Source organism: Haliotis rubra, unplaced genomic scaffold (assembly GCF_003918875.1).
Source record: "Haliotis rubra isolate DU_JTF1 unplaced genomic scaffold, ASM391887v1 Scf237, whole genome shotgun sequence".
Classification (NCBI taxonomy): domain Eukaryota; kingdom Metazoa; phylum Mollusca; class Gastropoda; order Lepetellida; family Haliotidae; genus Haliotis; species Haliotis rubra.
Genome location: NW_025766414.1, coordinates 1077641 through 1100410, shown reverse-complemented (window position 1 = coordinate 1100410; position 22770 = coordinate 1077641). Strand labels below are relative to the sequence as shown.

The window sequence follows — 22770 nt, the reverse complement described above, 5'->3', positions numbered from 1 at the left end:
CCTCAATTCTCTCTTCACCTATACTCAGATTAGGACTTTAGGGAACATTTTAGGGGACATTTTATGGCTGCTCATGTTGTATTCAATGGGTTACATTTCCCTCAATAATCATTTTTCCATGAAACAAGAAAAACATGCCCATATAATGCTGTTTTATATTTTAAGGCCAAAGACTTTTATACCATCATCAAACTGTTTGTGTTTTAGTTTATATTTATCATGTTAAGGAAAACACATGTATTATTCATAAATGTGTGATATTTCAAAATGGGGGTTTGATTTGATGTTATCATTTTTCAGCTTCAGCTTGGTAATAAATCGTGAGAAGGCAAGTCATCTGAATTTCAGAGAACATTCCTTTTTCTTCAAATATATTTGAACAGTTGTATCTGCTTTTGTAAGTGTTATCTCCAGAGTTTTCTATCTGGGAACTTCATTAACTATTTATACTTAGAGATTATATCAGTGTGCTATAAAAAATAGGTTATTTATACCATAAGTTATACTGCAATAGTCATGTGTGTTTGTGCAAGAATTTTCAAGAATGGCATTGAGAGCAAATAACCTTTTGTTCTTATTTTGTATTCCTATAGCAAGACAATCAAATTTTAAAGATAGAAGTAGATTCCTGAGCCTCCAGAAACAATGTAGTTTCTTTGCATTATACTATATGTCATACATGTTATGTCATAAGGCCAGACCAGTTTTATTTCTTGTTTTACGGATCCGCGACGATCATATCTTTTCAAGAATAAGAAAAAATATCAAAATTAATTTTCCTGCTCAAAAAATATAATCGTAATGTTTTTATTGGCCAAAAATGTAAACTTACAAGACAATTTTTATAGGTTGTTTTTTGCCAATATACACTGCATAAAGTAAAATACCTGTAGTATATGAAAGGAATATTACTTTGATTTTATATATTTTTTCCCTTCCTGCCTTTAGGTTTTCTGAAGACAAAAATCTGTAAAACAACAAATAAAATTGGTCTGGTCTAAACATCAACCATAGATTAGACTATTCTCAGAAAATATTTCCAATATTTCTCTAAAAGTATGTTTTCAGTAGATATGTATTTTCATAGATTAGGTTAATATTTGATGTTAGTTTTTCATTCATTGGCCTTATCTGTTTCCATTAAACATTCAGTGTTCACTTGTTTTCCAATGGCTTTAATACAAGGTGGCAGTATAGCAGAACCTATATCTCCACATCCTCTGAAATGTTAAACTTCTCATGCAAAACCAAATCCTCTTCATGTTTTAAATGCCTCCAGATAACAATATAAAGACTTTTTCAGTTTGCTTTTGTCGGTGGATCACAAATGTTTTCCATTAAGATAGCATCCATTTAATTTATGAGGTTGGAGATGAGAATTGGGGCAAGGTCTTTTAATAATAATCTGTATCTTAGAAACTATTCATCCAATGAGCAAAATCACTCATCTATTGATTTTTACTGTTATACTCAACAAATGACGTTTGCATATTTTCAACTATTGATTTTTGTCATATTTCTAAACAAACGATTCATGTGAAAAATCTTACTTTCAATCAAATGGTGCTCCAAAGGTTGGTTCAATATCTACAGTACAGGGTCAGTGTAGATTATTGACCAACCTATCAGTCCTATTTATAAATCCACAAAAATGTACACAAATGGCTCTTCTATCATCTATGGAACAGTAAGGGAGCCTCGTGGTTGAAGTATTAATGTGTCATGAAGGTCCAGGTTCGATTTCCACATGGTGTCAATATGTTATGCCCCATTTCTGGTGTCCTCTGACGTGGCACAAGTATTGCCAATGGCTAAAACCATATTCACTCACTCAACCAGTTCATCATCAGCAGTGTTATGTTGTTTGTTCTATGCACATAACATTTCCAGTCCCCATGTATCATATCTGATATATTTAAAACAAAAAACCTCAGCAGAACATACTGTGATATCCAAACACGTCTTTATCAAATTTATTTTGTATGATTGATATAAGCCAAACAAATGCTATATATTTCTTGTATTTCATCTCAAGTCTTTACCTTCTAATATTCTGCAGAGTTTTGTCCCTTTGTGTGTGCAGGATATGGGTAGAAATCACAGATTTAACATTTATAATCCCTAGTTTTATAAGCATTGTATGGATGCACACAGGTTTCACTGAAGTGCTGAACATCGAAGAACTCCATCACTTCATACATTAAGGGTCGGTGGATTTGCCAAGTGGTTTAATCTTTTGCTCGTCATGTCAAAGACCAAGGTTCGTTTCCCACATGGGTACAATGTTTTAAAGCTGTAAAAGTGTCATAACACCATACTCACTCCAACATTAAGTTGACATGCTGTAATTCAACTATCATACTGGGCAGAGCAGTAGAGACTCTTATCATCTACCATTATCACATGTTATATAACATGAATTTCAATTTTTGATCGCTTAGAGATGTGTTGGGAATTAAATATTCTGGTTATAAAAATTACTTTTAATTATTTGAAAGAAGAAAGGACCTGTTTCCCACAGTTGAAACGAATAAACTTCTGTGTATTCAAAGCTGATGTGTTACTGAATGCCACACAATCAGTTCTAAAATTCCACCATTCACAGTTGTTGTTTTATCTGTGGAATCAGAGAATGTGTTGCAGTCTATAAAGGTTACTTATAAATGTATTCTTGTTCACCTCGGACAGAACGTGATATGTATCATTGTTAACCAAATAGTTAAGAGTTGGATCGTAATTATACAATTGGTGTATTTGTTGAAAATTATGTTTCATTCAATTTCCTGTTAAGATAATATTCAAAGTTAGAATAAACTGTTTTGATTAAGTATGTGTTGCTTTCTTCATTGAAATGTGAAAACATTTGTATTGAACTCCTTCAATGAGAGAATTGGCCAGATATGTTTTAAAGTATGTTTTAAAATTTTGTCAATGAAAGTTTTAAATATTTATTTCTCCGATAAAATCCAAAGACAAAAATAGAATCTACCTATAACAAAAATATTTTTTTTATGTTCCTTATGTTAACCACAAGTTATACATTATATATTAATCTATATTTGCTGTGTATTTCTAGTAGATCTTTTGCTAACTGTTTTCCCCTGTCCCTCATATGAATATCACCCAACTAACCTCAATAGCAACCGGAGGGTGTATGAAATCATACCTCAGAATAGACAAGTAACGTTAGAAAAGATATCCCAACCAAATGCAGGAATGGACTCTGCTTTTAGTAGAGATTTGCCATGAATAGAAATGTATTTTTGTCGTTAGACATGACCTATACACAGTCATGTGATGAGACATATAGATTCTTGAATATTTCAGTGTTCTCATTTAGGAACGTGTGTGTTGTTGCATACCTTTTAGTGTTAGGGTTGTTTTGGACAAAAGACCATTATATTAATCAGTAATGAAAATGTCAGTGTTCATTTAGAATTATGAACGCAATTCAGTACAAGATTCTCTTCTATCGTCCACTCTCATGGCTAAATGCGCCTCCTTATCCAAATGAGCCATTCCTTTGTTAAAGGGTAAATTATGTATGTACAAAAAATGTATAAGTAAGCGGCAAATCCAAGAAATTACATCGTTTCCAGGGTCGGATACAGCTTTTTTTAGGAAGGAGGGCGCACAGTTCATTTTCACCCTATTTAACGACAGTTTCAAAGGTCATTAATAAATTTTCAGGACAAAAGTTGGGGTCCGCACCCCTGCACCACACCTCTGGTTTCTGACTCCATGTCATGGTAAATGAAAAAACGATGTCTGACAAATGTTTGGTTTCATGGTTGTGTGTACAATAGTGATGCAGGAAATCGCGTCGGATTTCAAAAGGCTGAGAATTATTGCGATCTGTTTTTACGTTTGTTGTTGTCATATAGGTGCACGTGTGTTTCACCGAAGATGTTTAAGACCTACATCACATCTAACTCTCCTCCAACACCAAGCTGAAACAACGTGATAAAACGTGATCGCCGAAGACCCGGGCTCCATTCTCCTACATGGGTACAGTGTGTGAAACCCATTTCTGGTGTACCCCGCCGTGATATTGCTTGAATATTGCTAAAAGCGGCGCAAAACATTGTTGTCACTAGCGCACGCCGGATCCCAGTGATTGTGCGTCCGATTTCAGGTTTCTCAAACATCACACGTGCGTTTCACCGAAGCGGTTACCGCCCGTTACCTAAATTACTGTGAGCTTTTCTCCCACACTGAGCTTACACTCCTTGTAACAGGAATACTGTTACAACGAGCCCACTCACTCTTTAGCGTAGCTTAAACAACAAATTATATATATATATATATGCTATGCTAAAATACGTAGGGGATAGTGGGTATTATCGAAATATATTTTCATGTCCATATGTTGTTTACAAATAATTTCCAATAGAACACCTTTGGGACGAGATTCAAAGAAGACTGAATGACCTCCACCTAAGACCGACAACTGCTGCTGGACTCGATCAGGCTTTTCACAGAGTATGGACCCAAGTGCCTATGGCCTTCATCAACCGGCTAATTCATTCCATGTACAGACGATGCAACGCTTTCCATCCAACAGATATGGTAACAGCACATCAGTTATTGATGTGCTATCACCATATCTGTTGGATGGAAGGCGATCACTGATCGAGTGGGTTATACTGGTGTGAGGGGATGCTGGCCCATTAGGTAGTTAAAGAGGACGGAGTCAAATTGTGCGGCCAACATTACTCATGTGAGGTAAAACCACCTCTGTTGACAAGGCATTCACGAATTCGTCGTGCCATGCTCCTCAATCGACCAACGCCATCTCGACTGGTGTTCTACTCATGAGTGAGAGTGGTGGCTGGATTTTGACGATGACATGTTGAGCGTTTGGTACCAAGAATACAATATGTGTCTGCTCACAAACGTGTTTAATTAAACATGGTAAATCTTGCATACCACTGCTTGCATGTGCTGTCTGAGATCGCATATATCATAACAGGGTATTGTTTATGAGCTTGATTATTGCTAAAAGCGGCGTAAAACCAAACTCAGTCAGTATGAGCTTGAATTCTTCGGAGATATTATTTAAACTTAACGTCAATAGCCAGACAATGGCGTATGAGATATAATACTCTGGTAAACATGTCTAAACATACCACGTTTCCCGTGAGCTATCATTGATCTACAACACACGAGCTGATAACGGCTTCGTAAACGCAAGTCACTGTGTGGCAATGTCTGTACGCACAATGTTCAGCTTGGTAACCCTTGGTCTGTGCCTTGTAGACACTTTCGGTCAAAACGTTGGACACTTGACACTTGAGTATCAATTGGATTCAATAGAGTATGAATGGCCGAGTGACAGCATTAAACAGGAGTTTATCAAGAATGGCAGCTTCGTTCTCGAAAATAACATCATTACCGGGATCAAGGTGTACAATGGAAGCGTGTACGTCACAGTTCCCAGATGGAAGAAAGGTGTTGCATCAACGCTGAATGTCATCATTGAGAAAGACGGAAAGCCAATCCTCCGACCCTTCCCCAGCTGGTCGATGCAGACTATTGGGGACTGCTCCGCCATCCAATACTCCCAGAGCATGGAGATCGACCCCTTGACGGGATGGATGTGGATCATAGACACAGGAATTGGTGTAATCGCTGACTCCGCAGAGACGATCTGCCCTCCTAAACTCATCATCTACGACATCAATCATAGACGAATAGTCCGAACCCATCTTTTCCCTGATCATGTTGCATCCAGGTCTTCCTTCCTGAATGACATCGTCCTCCACAGATCGGGTGGTAAAGCTGTCCTTGCGTACATCAGTGATAGTAGACTGGCACATATAGTGACCTACGACTTCCGGTCTGACAAATCGTTCAGTTTTGCTGACAGCAGCATGTTAGCAGAATCTCCACCATCTTCTGTTGTTCATATCGGCAACAAGTCCTACCCACAAACAACCCCGATAGATGGTATTGCCATGTCGCCAGACTTCAGGTACGTGTATTACTCTCCTGTAGCAGGTACCAGCTTGTACCGAATACCTACAACCGTTCTCTCCAATCCTAAGGCGTTATTCAAGCAATCTGTTAAAAAAGTCGGAGTGAAGAAGTCTCAGTCTGATGGTATGGCATTTGGGAAGCAGTTCATGTATTACAGTGCTCTTAGTTCAAATGGCGTGTACCAGTGGGATTTCATGAATGATGAGAACATGGCAGCCGGACCGGATGACATAACTTTGACCACTCAGGTTCTTGTTGCTCATGATGACCAGCGAATGAAATGGGTGGACACCTTAGCTTTCGACAATGAAGGTTCACTCTGGTTCACAGTGAATGATCTGGTAAGCTTCATGGGTCAAACGATGAACTTCTCGAGACCTAACATGTTCATATGGAAACTGTATTTGGGCGACAATGGGTACCTGGGAACCAAGTGAATCTTTGTATTGTATACCTGTGGATGTAGCAGTGCATACTTATTGCAATAAAATTAGCTTTGACGGACTCCTTTCTCTCATTATTTCTTTAGCTCAGTTTGTCATTATATACGTGATATTGCCTTCCCAGTTGAACGTTTCTATACTGCAATTGGTAAAATTGTGGATGTAGTAATACATACATCATTGCAATAAAGTAGCTTTGGGGGGGTCATTTGTATCATTATTTGTGCAGTTCAGTTTGTTGACACACTAACAGTCAAAACCTGTCTCGAAGTTGAAGAGACCTGTGTAAATACACCAAGTTGTCCCATTTTTGACACAACCACAAAATCATGCTGAAATGTGGAAGATACAGCTTTTACTTCGAACTTCGACACAGCAGTGCTGGACTGCATACGTGATATTACAGCAGTAGCATTTCCGCTTAATGTGTCTATCTTACAATCGGCAAATGAAGGATGTAACTCATCTATTTCTTATAAAAAAAAAAACGTCACTTACCGCCCTGGGTCTGTCAGGGAGGGTAGACTGCCTCCTTTGTGTCGTGCACAGAGCATTTGCTCGCAGAGTCGGAGGATGATCTCTTGACTCTCTTGTCCGGCAAATAGATGGAGTAGCAAATTTGTTTCAATCCCTGAACGGCACCAGCAATCTCAAGAATTTTTAATTCAACTTCATGAGTTGTTATTGATACTGACTTCAACTGAGTCGCCCGCCGGGACAGTACGTGTGTACCTTGAAGCTGGGAATAAATGATATAAACACAGACAGGGTTATCCCATTTCATTATTTTCATGAAGCTCCATATCACTCCACAGATGCATACGTACCAGAACGACATAGTGGTTCATAAAGTTTCAGGAAAGCCTGCTTATGCTTACATTACGGATGCAGGAACAGCGAGACTTGTTTATTCTGATTTCAGAATGGACAAATTGTAACGTATTTTATATTTGGGATTGCACTTTCTTAGTAAAGTAAAGCTTCTAGTACTTTTGTTGGGTCGAGTCCCATGCGGGATTCGAACCCACACCCCCAGAGTTAAGCACCTAATCGCCAGCACACAAAATCAGCCGCCTAACCCGCTCAGCCATGGCGACTTCCACTAAGACAGTGTAATCCCAAATATAACATGTTACATTTGACCACTTTCTAAATGGCATTGTGTAATCACGGACAAAGTGTACACACATACAGACAGGATCTTATTAGATGAGCACGCCACCCCAACTGTCATCAGTTATGACCGCACACAATTTAAGACACATACTCCGATACATGACATTGTTCTTTCACCTGACCTCCAGTTTCCTCACTACAGCTCTCTGGCTTCAATGAAACTTTTTTTGTGTTCCCAGGCCAGAGCTTGTGAAAAAATTGGCGAGAGAACTGAAACAAACCTTCCCAGACCGGAGACAGGATGGATGGAAGTAAACATTCTTTTTATATGCAGCATTTGGTTTGAATGCTGACTACAAACAAAGGCATGGTAGCATCTGTGGACGATGTTACTCTTCTGGTGGCAAATGATGACACGTACAGGAACTGGGTGATGTCAGCCCGATCTGTTGACAAACCGTCGACAGAAAAAAACCCCGGAGTGTCGACATCGCGTGGTCAACATACCGTGACGGAATTAATTAATGAAAGAGAATGTTTGCTCAGTGATTTGCAAGTGGCTATGGTGGCTATGGTTTCATGAGTAAATGAATTCAGTTAATTATAGAGAATGTCTTTTTAACAATTTCTAAGAGAATTAAGGTTGCAAACAGACTATTATTTTACGTTATGCGAGTGGAAGGATTACCATTTTGAAGTTTAACATGCCAAAAAAAATACCGGAAAGAAACATAGCTTACAAAATATGTGTCATGTGTCAGAGTTGCTTCATCTTGGCTGAACATTACAGATTACTTTAGTGCAGATATAAAGGAGTTTTGGCAAGAAAAAATATCTGGACTTATCTTTTAAATATTTATTGCTTATACACCTGTAGAAATCACTTATTCACACACACACACACACACACACACACACACACACACACACACACACACACACACACACACACACACACACACACACATATTGTGTGACATATACATACATATTGTTATATTGAGTAAATAAATATATTGTCTTCTATATATATCGCACTCTGTTCTTAATTGGTTTGTTAATTTCGAGAACACTGGGCGTGAAGTCACTCATGTAGAACATCATTTCCCTTTCCCCGGACTGTCGACAAGTAATTTGGACGGATTATATGTTGTTGTCGACAGTCCCGGTATAAACCAACTGGGTTAACAACTTGCATTTGACACATATGGCTACCACTGGTTCACAGTAGATATACTTCCTGGAGTTCTTCAGAATACCATAGATTTTGTAAAAGCCACTTTTCCGAATAAGAATTTTACACGGAGGATGTATGTTGATGAATTATATATACTGAACCACAAAAGAAACGTCGCATTTCAAAACCAAATGCAAGATTTTGTTCATACAAAATGGTGTTTTTATCATGATTGTATCGTTTTATTTACATGTTTTTCAATTCAAAGTACCAACATCAGTGTGTTTTCCGATGAAAAAGCATATCGAACAAGCGCACCTAAAATGGCAGACGTGGTAAAAGGTTCCGTATGACATTCGTGAAAATGAAAATGCACGTGCATATAGTAACAACCCTACCAATGAAAGCGAGTCCCAAACTCGCCTGAAATCGTTTTTGTTTTGACACAATCGCCATGGAACGACTTACGAGAGATCAGAGGAACCAAGTCTTGGGACGATTGCAAGTTGGCCAGACTGCACGGAGGGTAGCCAATCATTTTAATGTTCATGCTAGGACAGTCTACCGACTGCAGGAGCGGTATCAGGTCACTAACAACATCCAAGACCGTCCACGCAGTGGGCGACCTTTAGTAACATCACGACGTCAAGGCCGACACCATCTCCAGGATCGCTTCCCCAGAGAGACGGAAACAGCACGCCAGACCATTGGGACTCACAACAGACCCATCAATGCCGATACAGTGCATCGACGTTTGCGCGGAAGAAATCTCTGCTGTCACAGACCATATCGTAGTCCTGTCCTCACCGCTCATCATCGCCCAAACCGACTGCAATGGGCAACTCAGCATCAAAATTTGCGTTATCGACAATGGAGAACTGTGCTTTTATCTCATGAAAGCCGATACTGTGTTTCGACAGTCGATGGCAGAGTGAGAGTATGGTGAAGGAGTGGGGAACTGTTTTCCAATAGAGTATTGTTGAAAGAGACTCATGGGGTGGTCCCAAGCATCATGGTGTGGGATGCAATAGGTCTGAACCAGATAGTTGACACTGTAGTGTTCCAGAATCTCGGTCCAGGATGAGGAAATGACGTGACAGCTGCTCGCTATATTGACCAAGTCATAAGAGCCCGCGTTGTACCACATTTTGGACATTACTGAAATCACATCTTCCAGCAAGACAAAGCTCGTGCCCACACTGCCAGAGTAACATTGGACTTCCTAAGACAACATGGCATCCAAACCCTACAATAGCCTCCACTCAGTCTTGATTTGAGTCCAATAGAACACCTTTGGGACGAGATTCAAAGAAGACTGAATGACCTCCACCCAAGGCCGACAACTGCTGCTGGACTCGATCAGGCTTTTCACAGAGTATGGACCCAAGTGCCTATGGCCTTCATCAACCGGCTAATTCATTCCATGTACAGACGATGCAACGCTTTCATCGATGCCCATAGAGGCCACACACAATACTGACTTTGAGGTCTCTTAATGGTACCATTTTTGGTCATTTTGTTTGTGTGAACTCTAAATGTGATTCCCGAAAATGTGGTAACCATAATTGTCAAGTTTGGACTCAATTCTCGTTTTGATTGTTTTTTTTTTAATTTGTTTTTTATTCAATTCATTTGATTGTTAATTAGAGTGAGTTACAGTGTGTGCTTTAAGAAACTGCCATCGGTGCGACATTTCTTTTGTGGTTCAGTATATAAAGGATTTATCATGAACCTGACACGTACCAGGTTTTTTAAAAACTTACAAATATGCATGTCTTATCTTTATCTTCGCCTCAGGCACCACACTTCACAGTGCATAAATATGGTTCCTTGGGCAGGCCAGTTAACCTGTGATCTCGAGGTCAGCACCACAATCGATCTCATCTGATTAACCCATGTGGTGAACGTTAGAGACCTTATCACTTCGCACCATGATAAAACTGAAATAGTGTGAAACCAAACTCACCCATGTACTCCTAAACGGAAATTTAACAGTCAATGCCTAAACATATCAAGAGATGACACGTTTCCCGTGATCTGTTACAACACAGGAGCTGATAACGGCTTCATAGACATTGTCTGTCCCTGCCTACATGTACAATGGTCAGCTTGGTAATCCTTGGTCTGTGCCTTGTAAACGTTTACAGTCGAAACGTTGGACACTTGTCACTGGTGTATCAATGGAAATCATTAGACTTTGAATGGCCCAGCCACAGGGTTAAACAGGAGTTTATCAAGAATGGCAGCTTCATTCCCGAAAGTAACATCCCCAGCCGGATCAAGGCGTACCATGGACGCCTGTACGTCACAGTTCCAAGACTCAAGAAAGGTGTTCCATCAACGCTGAATGTCATCATTCACAAACACAGGAAGGCAATCCTCAGACCCTTCCCCAGCTGGTCGATGCAGACTATTGGGGACTGTCACGCCATCCAGTACTCTCATAGCATGGAGATCGACCCCTTGACGGGATGGATGTGGATCATTGACACAGGAATTGGACTAATCGCTGACTTTTCAGAGACGATCTGCCCTCCTAAACTCATCATCTACGACATCAATCATAGACGAATAGTCCGAACCCATCTTTTCCCTGATCATGTTGCATCCAGATCTTCCCTCCTGAACGACATCGTCCTCCACAGAGTGGGTGGTAAAGCTGTCCTTGCGTACATCAGTGATAGTAGACGAGCACATATAGTGGCTTACGACTTCCGGTCTGACAAATCGTTCAGTTTCGCTGACCGCAGTATGTTAGCAGAATCTCCACCATCTTCTGTTGTTCATATCGGTAATAAGTCCTACCCAGAAACAATCCCAATAAATGGTATTGCCATGTCGCCAGACTTCAGGTACGTGTATTACTCTCCTGTAGCAGGTACTAGCTTGTACCGAATACCTACAACCATTCTCTCCAATCCGAAGGGGTTATTCAGGCAATCTGTTCGTAAGGTCGGAGTGAAGAAATCTCAGTCTGATGGTATGGCATTTGGGAAGAAATTTATGTATTACGGTGCTCTTAGTTCAAATGGTGTGTACCAGTGGGATTTCATGAAGGACCAAAACATGGCGGCTGGACCGGATGACATAACTTTGACCACTCAGGTTCTTGTTGCTCATGATGACCAGCGGATGAAATGGGTGGACTCCTTAGCTTTCGACAACAAAGGTTCACTCTGGTTCACAGCTAATAATGCAGGAAGCTTCTTAATTGAAAAGATGAACATCTCCAGAACTAACATGTTCATATGGAAACTGTATTTGGGCGAAAATGGGTATCTGGGAATCAAATGAAACTTGGTATTGTATACCTGTGGATGTAGCAGTGCATACTCATTGCAATAAAAGTAGCTTTGACGGACTCCTTTCTGTCATTATTTCTTTAGCTCAATTTGTCATCATATAAGTGATATTACAGTCATATACCTTCCCACCTGAACGTTTCTATACTAAAATTGCATGAAACTATCATATTCAAGTGGACTATATAAACTACTGGAATAAAGTAACTGTGCATTATTTGATGCTTAGCCATGTTATGGCGTTTTCCTTAACCATTGTTTAACTGTGGACAGGATAATGTCGAAATCTGTATGGTTTGACACTAGGCATCGTTTCACGCCCTTGAAGAGGTGTGGTGTCAAAGGTCAGTTCATAAATTCAATATCGTTTATGTCAACCGGTGTCGTTGATGCAAGCTTGCAATGACGACGCATTGACGACACTAAGTGATTGAAGAAATCTTGGGGAATGTTCCATGTATGTGAACTAACGCTTGTCCCAATTCAGCTAACGTCAATGGCTGATTCTGGGCTTGACGTAAACGTTTCTCCATTTCATCCCAAGTGTGCTCGATAAGGGATAGGTCCAGGGAAACTGCTGACCAGGGCCGTACGGGTTTATTCTGCTGTCTCAGGTAATCTGTCACAACACGAGCGACATGTGGACGGGCATTATCTTGCTGAAGCGTGAAGTTACGTCCCTGTCCTTGAATGAACAACTACACGAGGCCTAGTGATATCATCCCTGTATCGCAGAACTGTCAGATTGCCATTGACAATGACAAGTTGTGTCCAACCACGAGATGCGATGCTTCAACATACCATAACGCTTCCACCACCAAACTGTCGACAGCATAACACATGCACTACTTCAAGCTTTCCTTCACATAAAGTTGACACTAGTTGATGTTTCTGGAATACGTACAAAATGGAGAACTCCAAACTCTCTCACCCATTTTGGTTGATTTGAAAAGCATGAGAAATTATATTAAAAGCTGTTGATACAGTTGAGCTTGTGACATCAGTTTCTACGAGGAGAAAGGGGCACTGATTGCCCCCTCGCCTAAGGCACCACACTTCACAATGCATAAACATGGTTCTTTGGGCAGGCCAGTTAACCTGTGATCTCGAGTTCAAAACTCACTTTGTATCGACGGTGTTTTTATGTGTATCAGACAACACACAAGCTTATCTGTTTAACCGATGTGTTAAACGTCAGAGACCTTATCACTTCACACCATGATAAAACTGAAATAGTGTGAAACCAAACTCACCCATGTACTCCTAAACGGAACTTTAACAGTTAATGCCTAAAAGAGATATAATACATTGGGAACATGCCAAGTCATGACACATTTAGTGTGATTTATCACAGCATTAAAATGCAGGACCTGACAACGGTTTCATAGACAATGTCTACGTGTACAATGTTCAGCTTGGTAATCCTTGGTCTGTGCCTTGTAACCACTATCAGTCAAAAAGTTGGACAGTTGTCTCTGGAGTATCAATGGAAATCATTAGACTTTGAATGGCCGAGTGACAGCATTAAACAGGAGTTTATCAAGAATGGCAGCTTCGTTCCCGAAAGTAACATGGCCAGCGGGATCAAGGTATACAATGGAAGCGTGTACATCACAGTTCCTAGACTGAAGAAAGGTGTTGCATCAACGCTGAATGTCATCATTGAGAAAGACGGGAAGGCAATACTTAGACCCTTCCCCAGCTGGTCGATGCAGACTATTGGGGACTGCTCCGCCATCCAGTTCTCCCAGAGCATGGAGATCGACCCCTTGACGGGATGGATGTGGATCATAGATACAGGAATTGGATTAATGGCTGATCCCACTGAGACAATCTGCCCTCCTAAACTCATCATCTACGACATCAACCGTAAACGTATAGTCAGAACCCATGTTTTCCCTGATCATGTTGCATCCAGGTCTTCCTTCCTGAATGACATCGTCCTCCACAGAGTGGGTGGTAAAGCTGTCCTTGCGTACATCAGTGATAGTGGACCAGCACATATAGTGACCTACGACTTCCGGTCTGACAAATCGTTCACTTTTGCTGACAGCAGCATGTTAGCAGAATCTCCACCATCTTCTGTTGTTCATATCGGCAACAGATCCTACCCAGAGACATTCCCAATAAATGGTATTGCCATGTCGCCAGACTTCAGGTACGTGTATTACTCATCTCTAGCAGGTACTAGCTTGTACCGAATACCTACAACCATTCTCTCCAATCCGAAGGGGTTATTCAAGCAATCTGTTCGTAAGGTCGGAGTGAAGAAATCTCAGTCTGATGGTATAGCATTTGGGAAGAAATTTATGTATTACGGTGCTCTTAGTTCAAACGGTGTGTACCAGTGGGATTTCATGAAGGACCAAAACATGGCAGCCGGACCGGATGACATAACTTTGACCACTCAGGTTCTTGTTGCTCATGATGATCAGCGGATGAAATGGGTGGACACCTTAGCTTTCGACAATGAAGGTTCACTCTGGTTCACAGCTGATAATGCAGGAAGCTTCTTAATTGAAAAGATGAACATCTCCAGCCCTAACATGTTTGTATGGAAACTGTATTTGGGCGAAAATGGTTACCTTGGAACCAAGTGAATCTTTGTATTGTATACATGTGGATGTAGCAATACATACATCATTGTAATAAAACCGGCTTTGGCGGACTCCTTTCTGTCATTATTTGTGTTGCTCAATTTGTCAATTTATACGTCATGTTACATTAAAATAGTGTCCCCGTTGAACGTTTGTATACTAAAATAGAACGAAGAATGTGAACGAAGAATGAAATTGATTTTTTCTACATCGATATACTCATGGAAAAAAGTATCGGAACACCCCCTATTTTTCATGGTATCAGTATATTATCGTTAATAAATGAAAATGTCAAACCTCAATTTAACTTAATATCAGGATTAACTGAACCCCAAGTAGTACTTCAAAAGCAAATATAAACGCAAAAAGTTTATTCAGAGATGTAGACATGGCAAAAATGGATTCATTTTCCAGTGCTGATGAGTTCGCCTCAGGTTAATATGTGCGATCATTTTGAAAATTCTGGCATACAGTCGAGAAATAACATAAGTATCAATGACCTAGCACAATGTCAATATCTCGTGCAACCTCCGCCAGCTCATATAACACCCCTGGTTCTCCTCCTCACTGACTGTATCAGAGGTAGCATTTGACGTTATCATACATAAATGTTCTGAGGAGTATACTGTGTGTACAATTAACGGTTTAATTGTTTATGAGAGAACTGACAAAATTGGTTTGGATTATTGTGGAAGGTCATACAACGACGAGGGTAACAATCTCTTTTAGTTGTTTTTCTCTTTCTTTATAGCGAGTTTGGCTTAAGGATTCTTTCCAATTCACATTAGCTTGTGTCAGCTTTGTTTGCGGGGTCTTCCCAGTTTACATTAGGTTGTGTCAGCTTTGTTTGGGAGGATTCCCCAAATGACGAAGGTCGTAGACATTTATCACTTTGTTTGAATCTACACATATGGTTCAGACAAACCATCTAAAGTAATGGGTAATTAGGAATTGAACCCGAGAACCAGTTAACATCGGAATTTTGTTTGTTTTATTGTCAGCGGAATTAAACTTTGTGAACGTTTTGCCAATCCTCAATTCTCACCTGTCTCGGTCTCAATTTCATATTGTTTTTTCTGTATTTTGAATAGATACACAATCTTATCACGATGACTATAGCATTTAAACTAGAGGCAACATAATGTTAATTCTCATGCTCTTAGAGATAAAGCAATGTTTCGACAATGGTACTGAAAAGTGTGTGTCAGCATATTATTGAACAACTTACAGATAAGACAGCAAACTCTCTAGCTCAAGACTGTGTCTAACCCAGATTCACTAGCTTACGACTGTGACCATGTTAACATTTACAATCCTTCTGATTGCCATTCTCGGAAAAGTTTTTGTGGATTCCGCCATCGTGTACAAATGGCATGCCTTGGACTTTGATTGGCCAAACACCTCAGTCAGACAGGAATTAATAAATAACGGAAGCTTCATCATACAAAATAACCTCATCTCAGGCATAAAGATTTATAATGGCAGTGTGTACGTGACGATTCCTCGTTGGAGGAAAGGCGTTCCATCTACTCTTAATGTCGTAGTGGAGAAACATGGGGAGGCAATCCTCAAACCCTTCCCCAGCTGGGACATGCAGACACAAGGGGACTGTTCAGCCATTCAGTATTCTCAGAGTCTTGAGATTGACCCTGCAACTGGATGGATGTGGATTATTGACACTGGTTTAAACTCAATCGCCGACCCGGGACAATACTTGTGTCCCCCTAAGCTTGTTATCTACGATATAAACACCGACAAAGTTATCCGAGTTCATCATTTTCCTGAAGCCATCGCTCCAAAGATGCGCACGTTCCTGAACGATATCGTGATTCATAAAGTTTCAGGAAAGCCTGCTTATGCCTACATTACGGATGCTGGAACAGCTAAGCTTGTTGTCTATGATTTCAGAAAGGACAAATCGTACACATTTTCACACAAGAGCATGTTAGACGAGCAGGGTCCGGCGACTATCATCAATTTTGACCACACACAATTTACGACACACATACCGATAGATGGCATTGCTCTTTCACCTGACTTCCGGTATCTTTACTACTGTTCCTTGGCATCAGTGAAACTTTACCGAGTTCCCACGTCAGTGCTTGCGAATGAAAATGCCGACATCAGCAGATCTGTCAAAAACCTTGGAAACAAAGTTTCCCAGACCGGAGGCATGATAGCTGGAAGTAAAAGTTTGTATTACGGAGCGTTGAGTTTGAATGCTGTGTACAAATGGGATTTCACCAAGGACATGGCAATGGCGGCGTCTGTTGACGATGTTACCCTGAAAACGCAGACCCAGGTAGCAAAGGATGACACGTACATGGAATGGGTTGACAGCTTTGCTTTCGATACTAATGGCTACCTCTGGTTTACAGTAAATAAACTTCCAAATTTTCTTCAGAATACAATGGATTTTGTTAATGCCACGTCCCCGTCTAATATGTTCATTTGGAAGATTTATGTTGGTGAAAAGAATTATTTGTAACTTCGACATCAACCTGACACCAAGCTGTCATTATACCATGAAAACAGTTTTGCAATTCAGGCCATACTTCTTTTTCACATATCTCCGCTTTGTATGCTGTACTTTTTCCATCCCTTCTCACTGTTATGTACCTGTTGCATATATGTTAATAAAAACAATATTATAAACGAAAAAACGATGCATCCTTTTGAAGAGTAGTTAGTGTGGATAATGCAATACTGATGATTACAGGTGGTTCAGTCGTCTAAGGCGCTAGAATTGGCAGTGCAGATCGTGATCATGGTCTCAATTCCTGTTTCACCTCGACTTTTTCTAGGTTTTTCAACACTGTTCCCGTGTTCACGGGTGTCATTAACGCCTAAGACCTATATCACTTTCCTCTCACATCAACCTGTGAAGAGCAGGAACTCTGTTGAAAAACACTTTAAAAAGCATTTGCAAGGGGCTTTCTGTGAAAAGCTGCTGAAAGGTTTTAACTGGTGACATCACCAGTAGTGAGTGCGTTTAGTTTTACGCCGCACTCCCAATATTCCAACTATATTGCGGCGGACATCACTTCCTAAACTGAGGAGGGGCAATGTTGCACAGTCGCCTGAGGTGGCCAAATTTACAGTGCAATGTTCATTGAGGACGCTAGTAAATCCATGATCGGGGGTTCAAAACCTTGTTTAAGACGATTTACGACATCGGTCTATAGCTTTAATTTATAAAGAAGATTCAGGATGTCACTTGACTAAAACTGCATAACAATATTTCAACGTCCACACCACTGCTTATGTGAGGTAGCAATTCATTTCTCAAAACTAATTCTTGTGAAAACTGAATGTTTTGAAGTAAAGAGCAGAAACAAAGTGCAGTAATTTAATTGCAGATTTTCTAAACAATAAATTACACTGACAAATAACGGTATGTCCTACCATATTTTAGTACGAAACAAAATACAATATAAAAGATTCTGATGAAATGAAACGTATAAACATTACACTCAAAAGTACTTTATACTATGATACTTATTACTTATAATATTTCTCTACACCATTTTCACACTTGTCAAATCTACCAGATTGTTTCATGTATCCAACATGTAGACAGAATATGAATTAAATAATCATTCAGTGATGATCCACAGGTGGCGTGTTATTGTTTACATTCAAAGAAATTAATATGATATCCGAAGTTATATACAGTACATACAGGAGTTTTCCTAAATCTAGTGACTGCAGAAAGGTTCATCCTGCTTGTTTTTTAATATTATAAGCAAGGCTTTTCTTCCAAAATCAGACACATGAACAAATGAAAGCACGTAAATCATGCGCTGTGCCAAATGTAATGATTTACACTGGAATAATATCAAAGGGAACATACCTTCGTTTCCAAGTTCGGAGTTGGTCGGGATCTCTCTCATAGTCCTATGCCTCAAAATGCAAGAAACAAAACGGGACCTCCCATCGGATTCCATCCAATGACTCCTCGCTGATGTTGCAGTAACCCATCTTGCCTCCTTGGAAAACGGTATTTGTTTCGCTGAAAATCTGAAGAAATTACACTTACTGTTACACCCTAATGCTACACATAAGGTTGCCCGTAGTATTTCTGTGTCTCTCATCTCCAACATGCCCTTTATTTTCATTCCGACGTTGTAGACAGCGGCGTATCAAGTTTCCTGACTCTGTAGAAATTTATGCCCTGGTGTGAAAGGAGATACTCTTACTCGTATGTTTAAAAAACAGATCAGCTAGATCTTCCTTTTTGTACATTTGAAAAATGATTCCGATGCAAAGTGACTTGACTTTCATCATAAATTAATTTACAGACTATATACTATCAAGTGATCTAGATTTTACAATGTAATGACATATGTTCCACAGTGAGTGAAAAACATTATGGAAATCACGTCATTGTCATGCAGATTTAGCGCATTGTTAAATGAAACTGCGTATATGTCTGTACTCTGACGTCACTGCCACAGGTCGGATGGTATATCGATACCCATAAGCGTTGGTGGTAGGATAAGGTCCTGTGCTTCAAAATCACCTTTGATTTAGGGTTTTCAAAATAAGCACTTTGCGTGACTACTTAACTTGTTTTAAAAAGTTATGCCCATCCTCTGTGACAATTTTAACCTGTGAAGGTTGGTATTCATTATAAATTTTTTGCTACATAATTTTATCTGGATGACTTTACAATTCTGAGCTTGAGACATTTTAAGGGCTTGGAGAAAATGTCGACAATTGTAACGAAAAGTGCTTGTGTCATTGCATAACTAATAGATAACACATGGATGCACAGCAGATGGCACCAACGACAGCTATATAGCTTCCGACTGTGACAAACTGAGACAGTCCAGCATACGACTTGACCATGTTGGCATGTACAGTCCTCCTGGTCGCCGTTCTCGGCAGCAGGTTTGCAGATTCCGCCATAGAGTATAAATGGCGCGCTATAGACTTTGATTGGCCAAGCAATTCACTGAAACAGGCATCCATAAAAAACGGAAGCTTCATCATAAAAAATAACCTCATCTCAGGCATAAAGATTTACAAAGACAGCGTGTACTTGACGATTCCTCGTACTAAAAAGGGCGTTCCATCTACTGTTAATGTAGTAGTACAGAAAGATGGGGAGGCCATCCTCAAACCCTTCCCCAGCTGGGACATGCAGAAAGTGGGGGACTGTTCAGCCATCCAGTTCGCCCAGAGCTTTGAAATTGACCCTGTATCTGGATGGATGTGGATTATTGACACTGGTTTACACATAATCGCCGACCCGGGGCAGTTCTTGTGTCCTGCCAAGTTGGTGATCTACGATATAAACGCCAAGAAGGTTATCCGAGTTCATACTTTTCCCGAAGCCGTCGCTCCAAAGATGAGGACGTACCTGAACGATATCGTGATTCATAAAATTTCAGGAAAGCCTGCTTATGCCTACATCAGCGATACTGGAACATCCAAACTTGTTGTCTATGATTTCAGAAAGGACAAATCGTACACATTTTCAGACAAGAGCATGGCAGCCGAGCAGGGCTCAGCTACTACAATCGATTTTGACCACACCAAATTTGTGTCACATACACCGATAAATGGCATTGCCCTCTCCCCCGACCACAGGTATCTTTACTACTGCCCCTTGTCCACATTTAAACTTTACCGTGTTCCCACGTCAGTGCTTGCGAATGAAAATGCCGACATCAGCAGATCTGTCAAAAACCTTGGAAACAAAGTTTCCCAGACCGGAGGCATGATAGCTGGAAGTAAAAGTTTGTATTATGGAGCGCTGAATTCGAATGCTGTGTACAAATGGGATTTCACTAAGGACATAGCAATGGCGGCGTCTGTTGATGATGTTACCCTGAAAACACAGACTCAGGTGGTAAAGGATGATATGCGCATGAAATGGGTTGACAGCTTTGCTATGGACACCAGTGGTCATCTCTGGTTTACAGTAAATGACGTGCCTCGGTTCCTGGGAAATACAATGGACTTTAGTGCCACGGGCCCATTCAATATGTTCATTTGGAAGGTTGATGTTGGTGAAAAGAGTTACATGTAAAAAATCGACATTTGTCCAATACCAAGAAGCTTTGTTTACCCCCCAAATATTCTATGGCTTCGATCGGAACATACGATTCATAGGCTTTTACATATATCAAGCTCTGTAGTATAGTTACGTACTTTCTCCACCCAATATTGTTAGGAACCTATCGCATGTATGTGAATAAAATACCTTAGCGATACTTAGTTGTTTGTGATTCATGAAACCCATACATTCTTGTGAAGACTAAACCCGATGCACAAATACTAACAGGCAAATATTAGATTTACTATGATGCTTATTTACTGATGATAACAACCGTCTTATGTGTCTGTTCACACTGTGAGTGTTAGGCCGTTAATCCATTCTCTCCCGTTCTTCCGAAATAAATTATATTTGAATACTTAGTACATGAATCACGGGTGCGGAGTAACAAGTTCTTCTGGGATGCGAAGTATCCGGATTGACCAGGTGTAACTATATAATGAGAGCAACGGTGTGATATTGTTTGTATTAATTCCTGACGATGAATATTTTGCAAAAACTGGACACATTAAATCTCTTCAGCCATCAGCCGGTGGCATGAGGCTCTTGATTTCCATATCCCGGTTACAGAACGATATACAGAATCTGATTCTGAAACAAAACTTTACACAGTTTGTCCTATTTGGACAATGATTTCACAATGTTTTCACAATGGAATATTATGTTTACTTTACATCTTACGATCAGTACAGGATGAAACCCATGAAGGAATGTGGTACGCAGGAAATTACCGCAAAACGCGGTCTCAACTGTGATATTAAAACTTCCGATATCCGATTGAGTTATATACTGATACCTGAGCAAAAGTGAGGTCTGATAGGTAATACTTTCAATGTTACAGACAAACATGGCGTCGTCCTTGTCAGAATTACCATCGGTAATAGGGAGAAAATACTAAGATAACTTAGTTACCTTGTTAGTCGTTTTGGCTGTGTGCACATATTGGTCCGTACTTCGTAACAGGTGATGAGAGGTCATGCAGACAAATTTGACGTCTGACAGAATTTACTGAGCTCCTGTCTACATAAACTTGTACGTCGCGTACACTGGAACCAGTTTAAGACTAGTGTTAGAGTAGCTTCCCTTTGATAAAGGGCAGTAACTCGAGATGGCCCGCTAACAGATTGCAGCGAAAGGAAACAATGTGTTGGAAATTGATATTTTAACAAATATATGTTTTGACCCCTGTTTAAGAAACAGGTTCCAGTTGGAACTATATTGGCTCTTGTCAAATTACTGAATGTGGCATCCCATGCCACATTCCAGAAACAACTTGCTCGTGAGCGTTTAGAGAGCACGTTTTTCGACGACGTCATATGTGATAAAGATGCCATCTCACTCTCGACCTGGGCTTGCTAAATACAATGTGTAATCCGAATAGAGGATATTTACCATCCTGAAAGACACCCGTATAATAACCCGCGTAGAGACCCTCACTAAACTGAATGTGTTTGGAACGACGAGGAGAGGTCAATGCTATCTTTTAGTTTCATGTACGTTTGGACTGAGACAACCAAACTGAATAATAAGTGTTTGAAAATTTCAGTGACTCGGACAGTAGTTTAAGATAAATTATTTTTAACAATGCCTAGTATCAGCATTGACATATATTGATTGGTTGTCGTCTCATGACTATTTTATGCATGTTTTCTTCAGCACCACATTATTGTGTCATGGTAATTACTGTGTGGTCCTCTTTCGATAGTATTTTGCCATGATACTTCCATTCCAAATCCATCCAGATGCATCGGTATTTCAGGGTAGATCCATGTGCATGGCTGTCAAGATGATACATTATTTTAGAGTAGATCAATTTGTATGGCTATTAAGATGATGCGGTATTTTAGGGTAGATCAGTGTGTATGGCTGTCAAGAAGATACGGTACTTCAGGGGTAGATCAATGTCTAAGGTTGTGAAAATGTCACGATATTTCAGGGTAGATCAATGTCTAAGGTTGTGAAAATGTCACGATATTTCAGGGTAGATCAATGCGTATGACTGTCAAGATGATGCAGTATTTCAGGGTTAACTCTCTGATGTTGGGTGTCAAAATGTGACAAATTTGAACAATGCATAGTGGTCATTATGCGG

At 40.1% G+C, this 22770-nt stretch overlaps 4 protein-coding genes across 4 annotated transcripts; all 4 read left to right on the top strand.

Annotated features, from left to right (window-relative positions):
* Positions 1 to 5182: 5182 nt before the first annotated feature.
* LOC124278433 lies at positions 5183 to 12076 on the top strand. Its single transcript, XM_046714138.1, has 3 exons — positions 5183 to 6412; positions 7778 to 7849; positions 10788 to 12076. Exons 1-3 carry the CDS (start codon positions 5208 to 5210, stop codon positions 12007 to 12009), a joined length of 2499 nt encoding a protein of 832 aa, XP_046570094.1. The 5' UTR covers positions 5183 to 5207; the 3' UTR covers positions 12010 to 12076.
* Positions 12077 to 13408: 1332 nt separating this feature from the next.
* LOC124278432 (major royal jelly protein 1-like) lies at positions 13409 to 14617 on the top strand. The gene has a single exon (XM_046714137.1). It carries the CDS (start codon positions 13409 to 13411, stop codon positions 14615 to 14617), a length of 1209 nt encoding a protein of 402 aa, XP_046570093.1.
* A 439-nt stretch (positions 14618 to 15056) lies between these two features.
* On the top strand, positions 15057 to 17277 carry LOC124278443 (protein yellow-like). The gene has a single exon (XM_046714146.1). It carries the CDS (start codon positions 15912 to 15914, stop codon positions 17100 to 17102), a length of 1191 nt encoding a protein of 396 aa, XP_046570102.1. The 5' UTR covers positions 15057 to 15911; the 3' UTR covers positions 17103 to 17277.
* Positions 17278 to 19456: 2179 nt separating this feature from the next.
* LOC124278442 (major royal jelly protein 3-like) lies at positions 19457 to 20835 on the top strand. Its single transcript, XM_046714145.1, has one exon. The coding sequence runs from the start codon at positions 19464 to 19466 to the stop codon at positions 20649 to 20651; it is 1188 nt and encodes a 395-aa protein (XP_046570101.1). The 5' UTR covers positions 19457 to 19463; the 3' UTR covers positions 20652 to 20835.
* Positions 20836 to 22770: the final 1935 nt, after the last annotated feature.